The 15624-nt window shown below is 38.2% G+C and overlaps 1 protein-coding gene across 2 annotated transcripts in view; it reads left to right on the forward strand.

Moving 5' to 3' along the window:
• ints9 (integrator complex subunit 9) overlaps positions 1–15624 on the forward strand; it is a 98011-nt gene that overhangs the window by 60123 nt on the left and 22264 nt on the right. For both annotated transcript variants that reach the window (XM_069930785.1, XM_069930786.1), the window contains exons 9-10: positions 1577–1688; positions 2626–2806. In XM_069930785.1, the coding sequence (XP_069786886.1) occupies positions 1577–1688; positions 2626–2806 (293 nt within the window). The remainder of the gene's footprint in view (positions 1–1576; positions 1689–2625; positions 2807–15624) is intronic.

A 15624-nucleotide genomic window follows, 5' to 3' on the forward strand; every position in this document is an offset into this window, starting at 1 on the left:
ACCATCTGGAAAAAGGTACAGGAGCCTAAAGATGAGCATTCAGTGGCATAAGGACAGCTTCTTCCCCATTGCCATCAGATTCCTGAATGATCAATGAACCACAGACACTGCCTTATGTTTTGTGCACTATTATTTTTTATCATAATGTCATAAGAATGTTTACATTCTGAGGCTGCTGCAAAACACTGAATTTCATGACTTGTTCATCACAATAGATTCTGATTCTTGAAATCCAACAGGGAAACATAGGTAGCCTCAGATGAGATCTTCCATCCTCCTTCTTCAGAAAATATTTCTTTCCCGCTAATAGTTCAACCCTCACCCGCATACCTCCATTATCTGGACATCTGCCCTGGCCCACTATGCACCGAAGAACAGAATTTCCCTTGTCCTTACCTAGAACTCAACCAGCCTTGGCATCCAACATATCATCTTCCACCATTTCCACCACCTACTATGTGGTCATCTGACCAGATACATCTTCCTCTCTCCACTTTCTGCAGTGACTACGCTCTCCATTCCTCCCTCCTCACCAATCGCCCACTTGACACCTACCCCTGTAACTGCAGGAGGTACTTCACTTGCACCCACACCTCCTCCCTCACCACCATTTGAGGCCCCAAATAGATCTTCCAGGTGAAGCAACACTTCACTTTTAATCAGCAGGGGTGATGTACTACCTCTAGTGCTCCCGTTGTGGTCTCCTCTACATTGGTGATACTGGATGCAGACTGGGAGATCGCTGCTTTCTGCACCTTAATTTTGTCTGCTGCAATAGTAGGGATCTCCTAGTGATGGCCCATTTCAATTTCCCACCTCATTTCCATGCAGACATGTCTGTCCATGGTCTCATGGAGAAATAACACCTCATATTCTGTCTGGCGTTAACATCCTCCTGTTTCTGTTAGTCTTCCACAACACCACCACCCCCCCCCACCAATCTCTCCCTGTCTCCAATCTTTATTTCTCCATTCCTCTAACACGCTCTCTTGCGCTTGCTCTCTGCCCTCCCCCTTTCCCTCTGATTCCTTTCCTCCAGCTCTGCATTCACAGACTCACCCCCTCCACTTTCTCACCTTTCCTCTCCTACCTTCCTATCCATGTCCAAATAACACTGTTTGTCTGTTGGTCTGTGCTCCTTCACCTGTCCTTACTGCTCTCCTGCCCCAGCCTTTTAATTCAGACGCCTGCCTGCTTTATTTCCTCATACCTCGAAGAGCTCAGGACTGAAATATTGATTATAAATATTTACCACCCATAGACACTGCTGAGTTCCTCTAGCATTTTTGTGTTTTTTACGATATCTTTCTATCGGATTTGATTCGTTAAGTTTAAATGCAGTTTTTGCATGTTTTATTCTTGTGTTTGTAGTTCACGATCACTCAATCTCGATGATAGCTTAGATAGCTAATGAATCTGGATATGTGGTCATTACATTCGAATATGCCCCATTTTTCTCTGTCCAAAGGCAGGTGACTACTGAGCTCAGGCAGATCTGGGAACAATGTACTTCAGGCCAAAGTTCTGTCTGTTGAAAAAAAAATTTGTTTTTAAAAAAAAGTATTTTTCTTTATAGCCCATGGAGCAGACTTCGTTGAAAAATAGTGATGTCCTTATCCTGACTGGACTGACTCAAATCCCTACTGCTAATCCTGATGGCATGCTGGGAGAATTCTGCAGTAACTTAGGTAATGTATCAGAAAGTTAGTGTCTGTGACGCTGGATTTGAAGTATTTTATTTTGTGGCTGCACTGTAATTTCTTTTTAATACTTTCAGTCTAAATATTTCAGTCCGCATTGACCACTTGGCTATAGAAATAATGTTACTAGAATACTTAGCACCAACTCATGGTCATAGAGTATGGGAAAAGGCCCATCATCCCACCTTGTCCATGCTGCTCTTGCCCCATTTGTCTGCATGGTCCATGTTGTTCATCATACTTAATCGGATCTGAACAGAACTTACTTCCGTTATGCTGATCCTCATTGCCTTGGCCACCACAGTGTTTAAGACAATTATACTCCTCACCTCCACCATTTCATGTGACAATAAATTCTATGTTCTAACCATTTTGGGGTTTTTTTGAACTTGTTTATAATCATCCCTTATTCACAGTGTCTGATTTTGGAACTCCCATCCCAACTACCTGCCTCTACCATCTCCAAGCTTTCTGGATCTCTAGGGTCATGGAGTTCTGCAGCATGGAAACAGGCCATTCAGCCCAACTTGTCCATGCAGCCCAAGCTCACCCAATTTGCCTATAGTGTCATGGATTTCGACAGTTTAACTCTTCTCGATTTCTGACCTGTTGGCAGCCATTTCATCTGTTGGGCTTCGAAAATCTTCTACCTCCTACTCCTTCTTTAAAATGTTTCTTAAAATTTCACATTTTTGGACATTGAGTTTGACTACTTTTTCAGTGGCTGAAGATTTCTGGTTTATAATTCCAAGTAATTTTGTTCATACCTTGAGAGCCTCCAAGCCCAAAACACTGGTTATATCTTTCTTTGCTATATAAAGTACACTGCTGAGTTTCTCCAGCATTGCTTTTTCACTTTAATCACGGTGTATGTTTGGTGCCCTATTTTTGCTGTCAGTGTATATGTAATCATCTTTACTTTCAGCTGTGACTATTCGAAGTGGTGGTAACGTCCTGATTCCATGCTATCCTTCCGGTGTAATATACGACTTGTTGGAATGTCTGTACCAGTACATCGATTCAGCTGGTCTCTCCAATGTCCCTTTCTACTTCATCTCTCCTGTTGCTAACAGCTCACTGGAGTTCTCCCAGATCTTTGCAGAATGGTAAGTGTGCAACAATCATTTACTCAGTTTGGGTGCATGGCTATGGACCTGAGATTATTTCCTGCTCTAGGAGGATGCCTGCTGAGTATTTCTGATACCTTCTGATTTTATTGATTTTGTTTATTGAGGTGTTGACAGGACCATTATTTATTGTTTATTCCTGACAGCACAGCATTTAGCCGTGGTTCCTGACCCAGGTTCAATCCTGACCTTGGGGCTGTGTGGAGTTTGTAACTCTGTGAGGGTTTTGTCCAAGTGTCCCAGTTTCTTCCCACAAGCCAAAGAAAGGTTGGTTGATAGATTAATTGATCACTGAAAGTTACCCTTGGTGCATGTCAGTGATAAGAGAATAAGATAGTGAGGGCATAGTTAAGAGGAATGAAATAGGAGAAGTATAATTTGTGTCGATGGTCAGCACAGAGTGAGGCACCAAAATATTTGCTCTTTTACTTTTTCTCTCAGGCTCTTAATTATTCACAGCCATAGGCTGGGTATCAATTGACAATGAAACAGAAAACCAGAAGGAGAGTAAAATACCAGTGGCAGGTTGCGAAGGTTAAAATAAAACTTCTCTCTCACTATGTCAATAAGATGAAGGAGATGATCACTGACTTCAGGAGAGGGGACAGAGACTGACTTCTTATCCATATCAATGGTGGTGAAGTGAAATGCTCTTGGGAATTAATCTTTCTAATGATCAGGACCTGGACCAATCACATTAGCGCGAGTCACGGAAGCACACCAATGCCTCTACTTTCTCAGATTGTTAAACAAACATCCCTCTCCTCCATGGACTCCATTTATATCACAGACTCACCCCCTCCAATGCAGTCAGCATACTGAGGACCCATCACAGCTCAGGCGCTCTCTCTTCTCTGTCCAGTTTGGTGGGGTGGGGGGGGAGGAAACTCGAACACCAGGCTTAAAAACAACTTCTCCTGTTATGAATGAACAGCCCTTTTCAAGGGTTAAATTCAAAATAATAGTTTTTATTAAACTGTCAATAAAATAACATTTCTTACTTATCTGTAAACTTACTTAACTCTAAATTTAACCCCACTATGCACAAATTTAAATGTGTGTATAATTAAAATCCCACTCTGAAAAGTCAATCTTTAAAAGTTCAGCATAATTTTAGTCTTAGATTCAGAAAATTCTTCATTCAGAAATAATTATAAAGTGCTTTTAAACATCATATCTTCAGGCCTCATTACTCATAGTGTGGCTATTTTCTTCCATGATGAATTCACAAACCCAGATAAGGGTAAACAAATGTGGCCATACAAAAGTAGACCCAGTTGAAATCTGTCCTCTTTTCCAAAGAGACAATGAAATGTCTTTCTTATTTCAAAATCCACTGATTCTGTGTTCCCCTTTCTCCAGGAGTAACACACAACAGCACCAATTCTGGTTACTGTAACTCAACCCTGTCTTTCACAAGGTTTCAACCCCTATATGTCACAGGGTTATGACTTCTGTGAACTCCAAACTGAACTGATTTCTTTGACTCTCATTTTGATACTGGAATTTTAAACAGTTGCCAATTCCAGTTTCTTATAAGCCATGTGATCTTCATAATTCTGTCTTGTAGACGACACGACTCCGAAAGATTACCTCACTCCTGTTCCAAAGTATATCACTCACATAGCTCTGTTTCATTTATCTTGTTTAAGAGGCCTTAAATTATTTAGTTTAAAAAAAAACAGGTGGCTTCCTTAGCAGTTCTTATTGAATAATCAAGAATCACTTCAAATCCATTCACTCTGTCTTTCCCAGACACGTCAACTTTGAGAATGAACTCTCTTCTCTGAAAACAATGGTTCTCTAGAAATGTGTGACCCTGTACCAGCCCACAACTAACTAAAGCCCCTTTCACACTTGCAAGTGATCCCAGGAATTAACCGTCACTCGGCCTTTAAAGGGTTTCATGTGAAAGCAAAATCAGCTCAACACTGGAGTCATATGATGCCATCTCACACCAGGAAGTGACAGTCTCGACCCCTAGTACAATCCCCAGTGTCTGCAGACACTGACATTGCAATCAGGCAAGTGTGAAACGGGTAATTGCATTGTGGGATTGAAATGACCCAAATGGTTGTGTGAGTGCAGGAACATAAAGGAAGAAAAAAATTAAAATGAAGGTACAAATTTTGCGATGGGAAAGTTGCAGCAGGAGAGAAGAAGTAAATAGCAATAGCGGACAATTTTTAAACAGAGTGGGGAAAATTGGTAGCGTTATAGTAAATAATTTATAAAGACTGTGGAGGGAAAAGCGATGGCGGACCTGACTTCCCAGAATGCCATGCAGCAGAGAAACCCCTCCATAAATGCTCTGTCAATCCAGCCGGGCATACAGCCCATTCTCTGCAACAGAAAATTCTGGGAGGGCAGGTCCGCCATCGCTTTTCTCCACAGTATTTATAAATTGTACGTGATAGTGTTACCAACTTTCCCATGCTGTATAAATTGTGCGCTATAGCGCTACTTACTTTCCCATGCTGTATAAATTGTGCGCTATAGCGCTACTAACTTTCCCATGCTGTATAAATTGTGCGCTATAGCGCTACTAACTTTCCCACGCTGTATAAATTGTGCGCTATAGCGCTACTAACTTTCCCACGCTGTATAAATTGTGCGCTATAGCGCTACTAACTTTCCCATGCTGTATAAATTGTGCGCTATAGCGCTACTAACTTTCCCATGCTGTACAAATTGTGCGCTATAGCGCTACTAACTTTCCCACGCTGTATAAATTGTGCGCTATAGCGCTACTAACTTTCCCACGCTGTATAAATTGTGCGCTATAGCGCTACTAACTTTCCCACGCTGTATAAATTGTGCGCTATAGCGCTACTTACTTTCCCATGCTGTATAAATTGTGCGCTATAGCGCTACTAACTTTCCCATGCTGTATAAATTGTGCGCTATAGCGCTACTAACTTTCCCATGCTGTATAAATTGTGCGCTATAGCGCTACTAACTTTCCCATGCTGTATAAATTGTGCGCTATAGCGCTACTTACTTTCCCATGCTGTATAAATTGTGCGCTATAGCGCTACTAACTTTCCCATGCTGTATAAATTGTGCGCTATAGCGCTACTTACTTTCCCATGCTGTATAAATTGTGCGCTATAGCGCTACTTACTTTCCCATGCTGTATAAATTGTGCACTACAGCACGACTAACTTTCCCATGGTGTATAAATTATGTGCTACAGTGCTACCATCTTTCCCATCTTGCTTAAAAATTGTCCGCTATTGCTATAGCGCTACTAACTTATTGTTATTGCTAGCACTTTCCCACAGTCCCTTATAAAGGTTTATATAGATCCACACAACAACAACAGGAGCTGAAAGGCTCATATTGTGCTGTACTTAAAGCTTAATTATGTTATAATTAAGCATGATTAATTTTGTTCAAATATAAGATCATAATATATTGATCAGGATTTAGGGTAAATCCACCATCGCTTGATGCATTATGATGTCACTGGTAGAACAGTCCTAACCCTGGGGATGAAAGCGTTCAATGTCTCAGTTAAGAGTAGTCAAGTGTGAAAAGCCAAACCTCCATTCCTATCCCAGGACACTGAACGGCCAATTTAGTGGGACGCAAGTGTGAAAGGGACTGAAAAATACAGATGCAATATTTTAAGTCTATAATTTACTTTACTAAGTCATTTATATAAATAATAAATATAGTTGAACATTAAACTAAAGATTAACACACACTCCACAGCCATCAGACTCTTAAATGAACCCCACAACAGTGCTAAAATGCAGCTTTTGCTTTGTATAAATTGATTTTTTTTTAAACTAACCTTATACTCCATAATGATGCTCGTTTTCAAGTATATAAAGAGTTTGCCTATTGGACTGTTCACAGGACTATGCTTCTCACTGTGCTAGGTATAATATGTAAATGAACTTAAAATTTAAAACTTAAAACTTATTTTAACTTATTCCTTGAACCTTCCCAAGCCACTTCAGGTGGCAGTTAACCTCACAGATTGGTCTGGGATTATCTTGGCTAAGAATGGCAGATTGCTTTCCTTGTGAGCCAAATCAATTCCTTGGACAATCAGTTTTCAATCCAACTTATTTCAGTATATGAATCTAAATTCCCATACCTACAGACTACATGAAGTTCAAATTCATCTTTGCAGATTGTTTTTTTAAGGATTTAATGATTGTCCTTGATTTAACAGGACATTCCATAAGTATTTATTTCATTGTGATACGAAATAGTTATTCTGGATGTTTTTTGAATTTTTAGTTAAGCTATTTGTTTTATATTCCCTTGGCAATGCAGCCCAGCTAACAACCTGTTCTTCCCAGGTCAAAGGTGTGACATCTGATCACTTTTATTAACAGTTTTGTTGTTAGTTAAGTATAAATTCTCAGTAAACTTTGAACCCTGAATCATTGGTTTAGTTGTTAGTTCTACGGTGATGAAATGCCTTGAGAGCTTGGTCATGAGAATTAACTCCTACCTAAGTAACGATCTGGACCTACTGCATTTTGCCTGCAGTCATAATCACTCCATAGCAAGTACAACATCTCCAGCTCTCCACTCAGTTCTGATCATCTTGACAACTGCAACACGTACATCAGGCTACTCTTCATCAACTACGGCTCAGCTTTCAACACCATTATACCCTCAGTGCTGGTCAATAAGCACCAAAACTGGGGCCTCTGCAACTAGATCCTCATCAGAAGACCACAATCAGTTCCAAGTGGAAATTATGTCTCTTCCTCACTGACAATCAACACAGGCACACCTCAAGTATGTGTGCTCTACCTACTGCTGGACTCTACACCCATGACTGTGTGGCTTGGCACAATTTAAATTCCATCTCCAAATTTGTCAATGACACCGCCGTGGCAGTCTGCAGAATCACAAACGACAATTTAAAAAAGCGCGCAGGAGGGAGATAGATCAGTTCATTGAGAGGTGTCACAACAACAACCTTTTTGAAAATTTTATTTTTCATTTGCGTCAATACATACATATAAATTCTTCATCCTATTACACAATATAAAAACATTACAAAATGATATATAAATTTTTCTTTTTATCCCCTCCCCCAAAGAAACAGAAAAGAGAAAAAAAGAAAAAACACCTGAATTTATTTATCATTCACTATTCATATATTCCTAACATATTCTTCTATCCTGTACATATTAATTGGGAGGAGTGGGTGTTATGGACGATGTGGATGGACTCTTACCAATGAAATCCATATATGGTTTCCAAATCACACAAAAATTCTCAGGTTGATTACTTAAATTATAAGTAATCTTTTCCAGTGGTATACAGTTTTGAATTTCCAAATGCCACCTATCCAATCTTATAAAACTATCTGACTTCCATGTTACTGCCATACATTTCCGTGCCACTGCTATTGCTACACTCAAAAATTTTCATTGATATTTGTCTAACCTCAATTTAGTATCAATGTCATATAAATCACCAAGCAAAAATATTCTTGGATCGTTTGGTATCTGTATCTTCATAGTTTGACCCCATAATATATTCAAATCTTCCCAAAATTTTCCCACTTCTTCATAAAACCAAACTGCATGTAATAAGGTTCTTGTTTCTTTGTTACATCTGAAACATTTGTCAGAACAATTTGAATTGAATACATGTAATTTATATGGAGTGTAGTATAATAGGTGCATCTTGGCGTCTCACAGTTTGGCGGGCAGCAACCTCCTTTGAAGAAGACCGCAGAGCCCACCTCACTGACAAAAGGCAAAGGAGGAAAAACCCAACCCCAACCAACCAATTTTCCCCTGCAACCGCTGCAATCGTGTCTGCCTGTCCCGCATCGGACTGGTCAGCCACAAACGAGCCTGCAGCTGACGTGGACTTTTACCCCCTCCATAAATCTTCGTCCGCGAAGCCAAGCCAAAGAAGAAGAAGAGTATAATAGGTGTAAAAAATTATATGGTACCATTTGATATCTAACATTAATTGTATTAGTTACACTTTCCTGGCACACAACAACCTTGCACTCAAATGTGAGCAAAACCAAGGAGCTGATTGTGCACTTCAGGAAAGGAAAATCAAGAGAACACGAACCAGTCTTCAGCAGTGGAAAGGGTTAAGAACTTCAAATTCCTGAATGTGAGCATCTCTGATGATCGTTCCTGGAACCTCCATGTTGTTGCAATCACAAAGAAGGCTCACCAGTGGCTGTACTTCAAGTCAAGTCACCTTTATTTATCATTCATATCATGCTCGCACAGTAAAGGCGAGATGGTATTTCCCCAGGACCACGGAGCATATTTACATAAATGTGCTAGAATAGAAGTTAAACACAATAAAATATTGACATATACAGTGAACGTCCATGGTACACTATCCACATATATTCTCGGAATGCATGAGCCTGATGGCTTGGGGGAAAAACTTTCCCAATCTGGACGTAAAGGCCCGAGTGCTATGGCTCATCCAACCAGATTGTTTATTACCTATTGCCTGCATCGAGTGTTGTAGATGTCCTTCATGGTAGGAAGAGAGCCCCCAGTGATCTTTTCCGCTGGCTTCACTGTCGGATCTTGCGGTCCGAGGTGGTACAGCTTCCAAACCAGGCGGTGATGCAGTTACACAGGGTGCTCTCAATATATCCTCTGTAGAATGTAGTGAGGATGGAGGGTGGGTGCTGAACTTTCCTCAGCCTTCACAGGAAGTAGAGGCGCTGCTGGGCTTTCTTGTAAATGGAACTGGTGCTAAGGGACCAGGTGAGATTCTCCACCAAGTGCACTCCAAGGAGCTTGATACTCTTGACAACCTCAACAGTTGAGCTGTCAATGGTCAGCGGAGTGTGGTCCCCTGGGCCATCCTGAAGTCGACAATCGTCTTTTTTGTTTTATTAACATTCAGATGCAGGTTGTTGGCTCTGCACCAGTTAATTAGCGACTGCACCTCATCTCTGTACGCTGACTCCATATTCTTACTATTCAGGCCCACCACGGTTGTGTTGTCAGCGAACTTGATAATGTGGTTTGAGCTGTGTTTAGCTCCACAGTCATGGGCCAGCAGAGTGAACAGCAGTGGACAGAGCATGCAGTCCTGGGGGTGGGGGGGGGGGGTGTGGTGGAGCGTGCTCACTGTGATGGCCTTTGAAGTGCTGCTACTGATCCAGACTGCTTGAGGTCTCCCTGACAGGAAGTTGTTATGAACCCAGAGGACCTGAAAACCCAGCAGCAATAGAAATTCACCAAGACAAATGGTTAATTAAACAAAAGTTGCTTTTACTAATCTTTAAGCATGAAAACAGGATCAAACTTTAACTTATTACTATTAACGGAGGAGTCACGTGATGGAGTAGTGGCCGGTCAGGGAACTCCAGCCCTCACCAGAAAAGTTTAAAAAAAATACACAAAGGCACAAGAATAAAAATTAAAACAAAGTGAAAGTAAAGGTGGGAAGAAAATGGCAGCGAAGAAAGAAAAGTCGAAAGCAACGGGAAGAAGAGAAGAACGTCAGAAGAAGAAGGTGAAGGCCTTACCTGTTCGAGGAGGGCCGCCGCGGAGAGAGAAGCCCGCTCCCTAAGGTCAGTGGAAGTCCCGAGCTCGGGACTACAAAAATGGCTCGCGGAGCCAAGTAAAAGTGTGCAACCGCGCATGAAAAAGAAAAACACTGACGGGAGGGGGGACCAGCTGAGGAGTCGATCTCCACAGCTGAGGATGACAGCTGCAACACAACAACAGGAAGAGAACATAGAAAACAACGAGAACAAGAAAGAAGAGAGTAAAAAGAAAACAAGGAAACAACAGATGACCAACCCAGAGGAAGAAGAAGAAGAAGAAGAACATACAGAAATGGAAGAAGAAGGGAAAGGCAAGACAATGGATTTTTTTTTAAAGAATATATGGAATCAGTAAAAGAATGGCAATTACAAGAATTTAGTGAAATAAAAAGAATTAAAAGTGCAGAAGAAAAAATGAATAGAATAGAGATGGTCATGTCAGATATAGGAAAAAGAGTGGACAAGGTGTAAGAACGAGAAACAGCCGTAGAAATGGAAGTAGAAGACTTAAAAAAGAAATTAGAAGAATCTAATAAAAAAGTTAAAGAGACACAAGAACTGTTAGCTCAGAAGATAGATATAATGGAAAATTATAATAGAAGGAATAATATAAAGATAGTGGGCCTTAAGGAAGATGAAGAAGGCAAAAATATGAAAGAATTTATAAAAGATTGGATCCCCAGGGTCCTAGGAAGACCAGAATTACAGGAAGAAATGGAAATAGAAAAGGCACATAGAACATTAGCCCCGAAACCACAGCCACAACAAAAACCAAGATCCATTTTAGTAAAATTCTTAAGATATACAACAAGAGAAAAGAAATTGGAGAAAGCAATGAAGAAAATAAGAGAAGACAAAAAGCCACTGGAATACAAAGGTCAAAAAATTTTTTTCTATCCAGACATAAGTTTTGAACTCCTGAAGAAGAGAAAGGAGTTTAATACAGCAAAAATGATCCTATGGAAAAAAGGATATAAATTTATGCTAAAGTACCCAGCGGTACTTAAAATAGTTATTCCAGGGCAGCAAAACAGACTATTCTCAGATCCGGAGGAAGCACGAAAATTTGCGGAACAACTACAAAACAGGCAGAGAGATGAAGACATGTAACGAGAGTAAAAATGACCACGAACTATATGTATGTGTGTAAAGGGGTATCTATATATATATATATATATATGTATGTGTGTATATATGTGTGTACATGAGTGTATCCGTATTTAAAGGAAAATATATAGAGTATAGATTAGAATTAATAAGGGAATGAAAGGGAAGAGAGGAAGTAAGGAGGGAATTAAGAGAGTGACCTTTGTTATATATGAAAATTGAAATCTTTTCTGGGGGAGGCTGGGTGGGGAGGAGTTACGGTCACTGAGAAATCAGTTGACGCTTGCGAGTGAATTCGTAAATCCAAATGGAGAGGGGAGATGTGGTTGCCCAACAAAGGATAAAGGGCAACTCAGGAAGGGGAGGGGATAGTGGGGTTAAAGAAATTTTAGATAGGAGAATAATGGAAATGTTTGATGTTTTAGAAATGTTGTCTTATAAAGTGTTCAAAACAAGAAAGCAGAAATGGATAATAAGGAAAGGTGATGATGAGGAAACGGAAAGGAAAGATAAACAAAGTATGAAATGGCTACGTTGAACTATATGACTTTAAATATTAACGGAATACATAACCAAATTAAAAGGAAGAAACTGCTAAATTTACTGAAAAAAGAAAAAATTGATATAGCATTCGTGCAAGAAACACATTTAACTGAAATGGAGCACAAGAAATTAAAGAGAGATTGGGTAGGACATGTAACAGCATCGTCATATAATTCAAAAGCTAGAGGAGTAGCTATATTAATCAGTAAAAATGTACTAATTAAAATAGAAGAGGAAATAATAGATCCAACAGGGAGATATGTAATGATAAAATGTCAGATATATTCGGAGTTTTGGAATTTACTCAATGTATATTCACCTACCGAAGAAGATCAAAAATTTATGCAAGATTTTTTTTGAAGATAGCAGGCACACAAGGGAACATACTAATAGGAGGGGATTTCAACCTTAATTTGGATTCAAACATGGATAAAACTGGGAAAAAAATTAACAGAAAGAACAAAGTAACCAAATTTATAATTAAATCGATGCAAGAAATGCAACTTTTGGATATATGGAGGAAACAACACCCAAAGGAAAAGGAATATTCATATCATTCGGGTAGACATAAAACATACTCAAGAATAGACCTATTCCTGTTATCAGCTCATATGCAAGAAAGAGTAAGAAAAACAGAATATAAAGCTAGAATATTATCGGACCACTCACCCCTGATATTGACAATAGAGTTAGAGGACATCCCTCCAAGAATGTATAGATGGAGATTAAATTCCATGCTACTTAAAAGGCAGGATTTTAGAGAATTAATTGAAAGACAAATTACAATGTACTTCGAAATAAATACGGAATCAGTGAAAGATAAGTTTATACTATGGGATGCAATGAAAGCATTCATCAGAGGGCAAATAATAAGTTATGTAACCAAGATGAAGAAGGACTACAATCAGGAAACAGAACAGTTGGAAAGGAAAATAGTAAATATAGAAAAAGAATTAGCAATGAAGGAAGACACAACTAAAAGAAGAGAATTGGCAGATAAAAAAATAAAATATGAAACACTACAAACATATAAGGTGGAGAAGAACATAATGAAGACAAAACAGAAATATTATGAACTAGGAGAAAAAACGCACATAATTCTAGCATGGCAGCTTAAGACAGAACAAACTAAGAAAATGGTATTGGCATCAAGGAAAAAAGACAAACAAATCACATATAATCCAACGGAGATATGAAAACTTCAGAGAATTCTACGAACAATTATACCAAACTGAAAACGAAGGGAAAGAAGACAAAATAGATGAATTTTTAACTAAAATTGAACTACCAAAATTACAAATAGAGGAACAAAAAAAATTAACTGAACATTTGAAATAGTAGAAATACAAGAGATAATAAAAAAAAATACCAAATAATAAAACACCAGGAGAGGATGGATTCCCAATAGAATTCTATAAAACATTTAAAGATTTATTAATTCCTCCCCTCCTGGAAGTAATCAACCAGATTGATAAAACACAAAGCTTACTAGATTCATGCAAAACAGCAATAATTACACTAATGCCAAAGACAGAGAAAGATCCACTCGCACCAGCGTCATATCGACCAATATCTTTACTTAACACAGATTATAAGATAATAGCTAAACTATTAGCAAACAGATTAGCCGACTATGTACCTAAAATAGTAAATCTAGACCAAACTGGATTTATTTAAAAAAGACGAACAACAGACAATATTTGTAAATTTATTAACTTAATTCATGCAGTAGAAGGGAATAAAGCTCCAATGGTAGCAGTTGCTTTAGACGCAGAGAAGGCCTTTGACAGAGTAGAATGGAATTATTTATTCAAAGTATTACAAAAATTCAGTTTACCAGAGAAGTATATTAATTGGATTAAAGCATTATATAAGGGGCCATTGGCGAAAGTGACAGTAAATGGATATATATCAAAGCAATTTAACTTAAGCAGATCAACAAGGCAGGGATGCCCACTATCACCCTTATTGTTCGCGTTAGCTATAGAACCACTAGCAGAATTGATAAGAACAGAAAATAAAATAAAAGGGATAAAAATAAAAGACAAGGAATATAAAATCAGTTTATTTTCAGATGACGTTATAGTATACTTAACAGAACCAGAAATATCAATAAAAGAATTACATAAGAAATTGAAGGAATATGGAGAAGTGTCGGGTTACAAGATTAACACAAATAAAAGTGAAGCAATGCCAATGAATAATGCGGATTTCTGAAAATTTAAGAAAGAATCACCATTCAGATGGCAAATGCAAGCAATACGATACCTAGGTATACAAATAAATAAAATCCTCGGCCATCTATATAAACTCAATTATTATCCACTAATGAAAAAATTACAGGACGATTTAGAGCATTGGAAAGACTTACCACTAACACTAATAGGAAGGATAAACTGTATTAAAATGAACATTTTCCCAAGGATACATACCTATTTCAGGCATTGCCAATACACTTGACAGAGAAATTCTTCAAGGAGTTAAAGAAAATAATAAGGAAATTTTTATGGAAAGGGGGGAAACCGAGGATAGCACTAGATAAATTAATAGAATGGTATAAACAAGGAGGCTTGCAACTGCAAAACTTTAAAAATTATTATAGAGCCGCACAATTAAGATACCTATCAGATTTTTATCAAACAAGGGAAAAGTCAGATTGGACTAGATTAGAACTAGATAAAATAGGGGAGAAGATACCTGAACATATATAAATGGGATGAAAAATTGGTACAATGTAGGAATTCTCCAGTATTACATCATCTGCTCTATATTTGGAAGAAGATTCATGTAGAAAGGAATAAAACAAATTACCAATTACCAAAACTAATACTGATGCAAAATCAGCTAATTCCTTTTACAATAGATAACCTTTCCTTTAGAGAATGGGAGAAAAAAGGGATCAAAAGAATAGAAAATTGCTTTTCAGGAAATAAATTACTATCCTTTGAACGAATGAAGGATAAATATAATATAACTCAAGATACAGTGTTGGCATACTACCAACTGAAATCCTACTTGAAGGACAAATTGGGAAGTAGTCTGAGGTTACTAGAGGGAAGTATTTTTGAATATGTGATTACAGATACAATGATAATCAAAAAATTTATAACAAATATGTATATTACACTGCAAGAAAAGGAGAATGAGGAAACAAATGGTAAAACTAAACAAAAATGGGAACAAGATTTAAACATAAAGATAAAGAAGGAAACATGGGAGAAGCTATGCTCTGGAACTATGAGAAATACAGTAAACACGAGGTTACGTATGATACAATATAACTGGATACACAGGCTATACATTACACCTCAAAAGTTAAATAAATGGGATCCAACAGTATCTGACAGATGTTTTCGATGTAAAAAAGAAATGGGAACAACAATTCATGCAATCTGAAAGTGTGAGAAAGTAAAAAAATTTTGGGAAGATCTAAACCAGATATTAAATAAAATCACAGAAAGCAATATACCAAAAAACCCAGAGATTTTCCTCCTAAGTAACATAAAAAACAAAGAATTTGGACTTGATTTGGATGGTGCACAAAAAAGATTTGTTAGGATAGCCCTAGCCATAGCAAAAAAATGTATTATGTCAGCCTGGAAATTAGAAGATAACTTGAGAATACAAC

Source organism: Narcine bancroftii, chromosome 4, assembly GCF_036971445.1.
Source record: "Narcine bancroftii isolate sNarBan1 chromosome 4, sNarBan1.hap1, whole genome shotgun sequence".
Lineage (NCBI taxonomy): Eukaryota > Metazoa > Chordata > Chondrichthyes > Torpediniformes > Narcinidae > Narcine > Narcine bancroftii.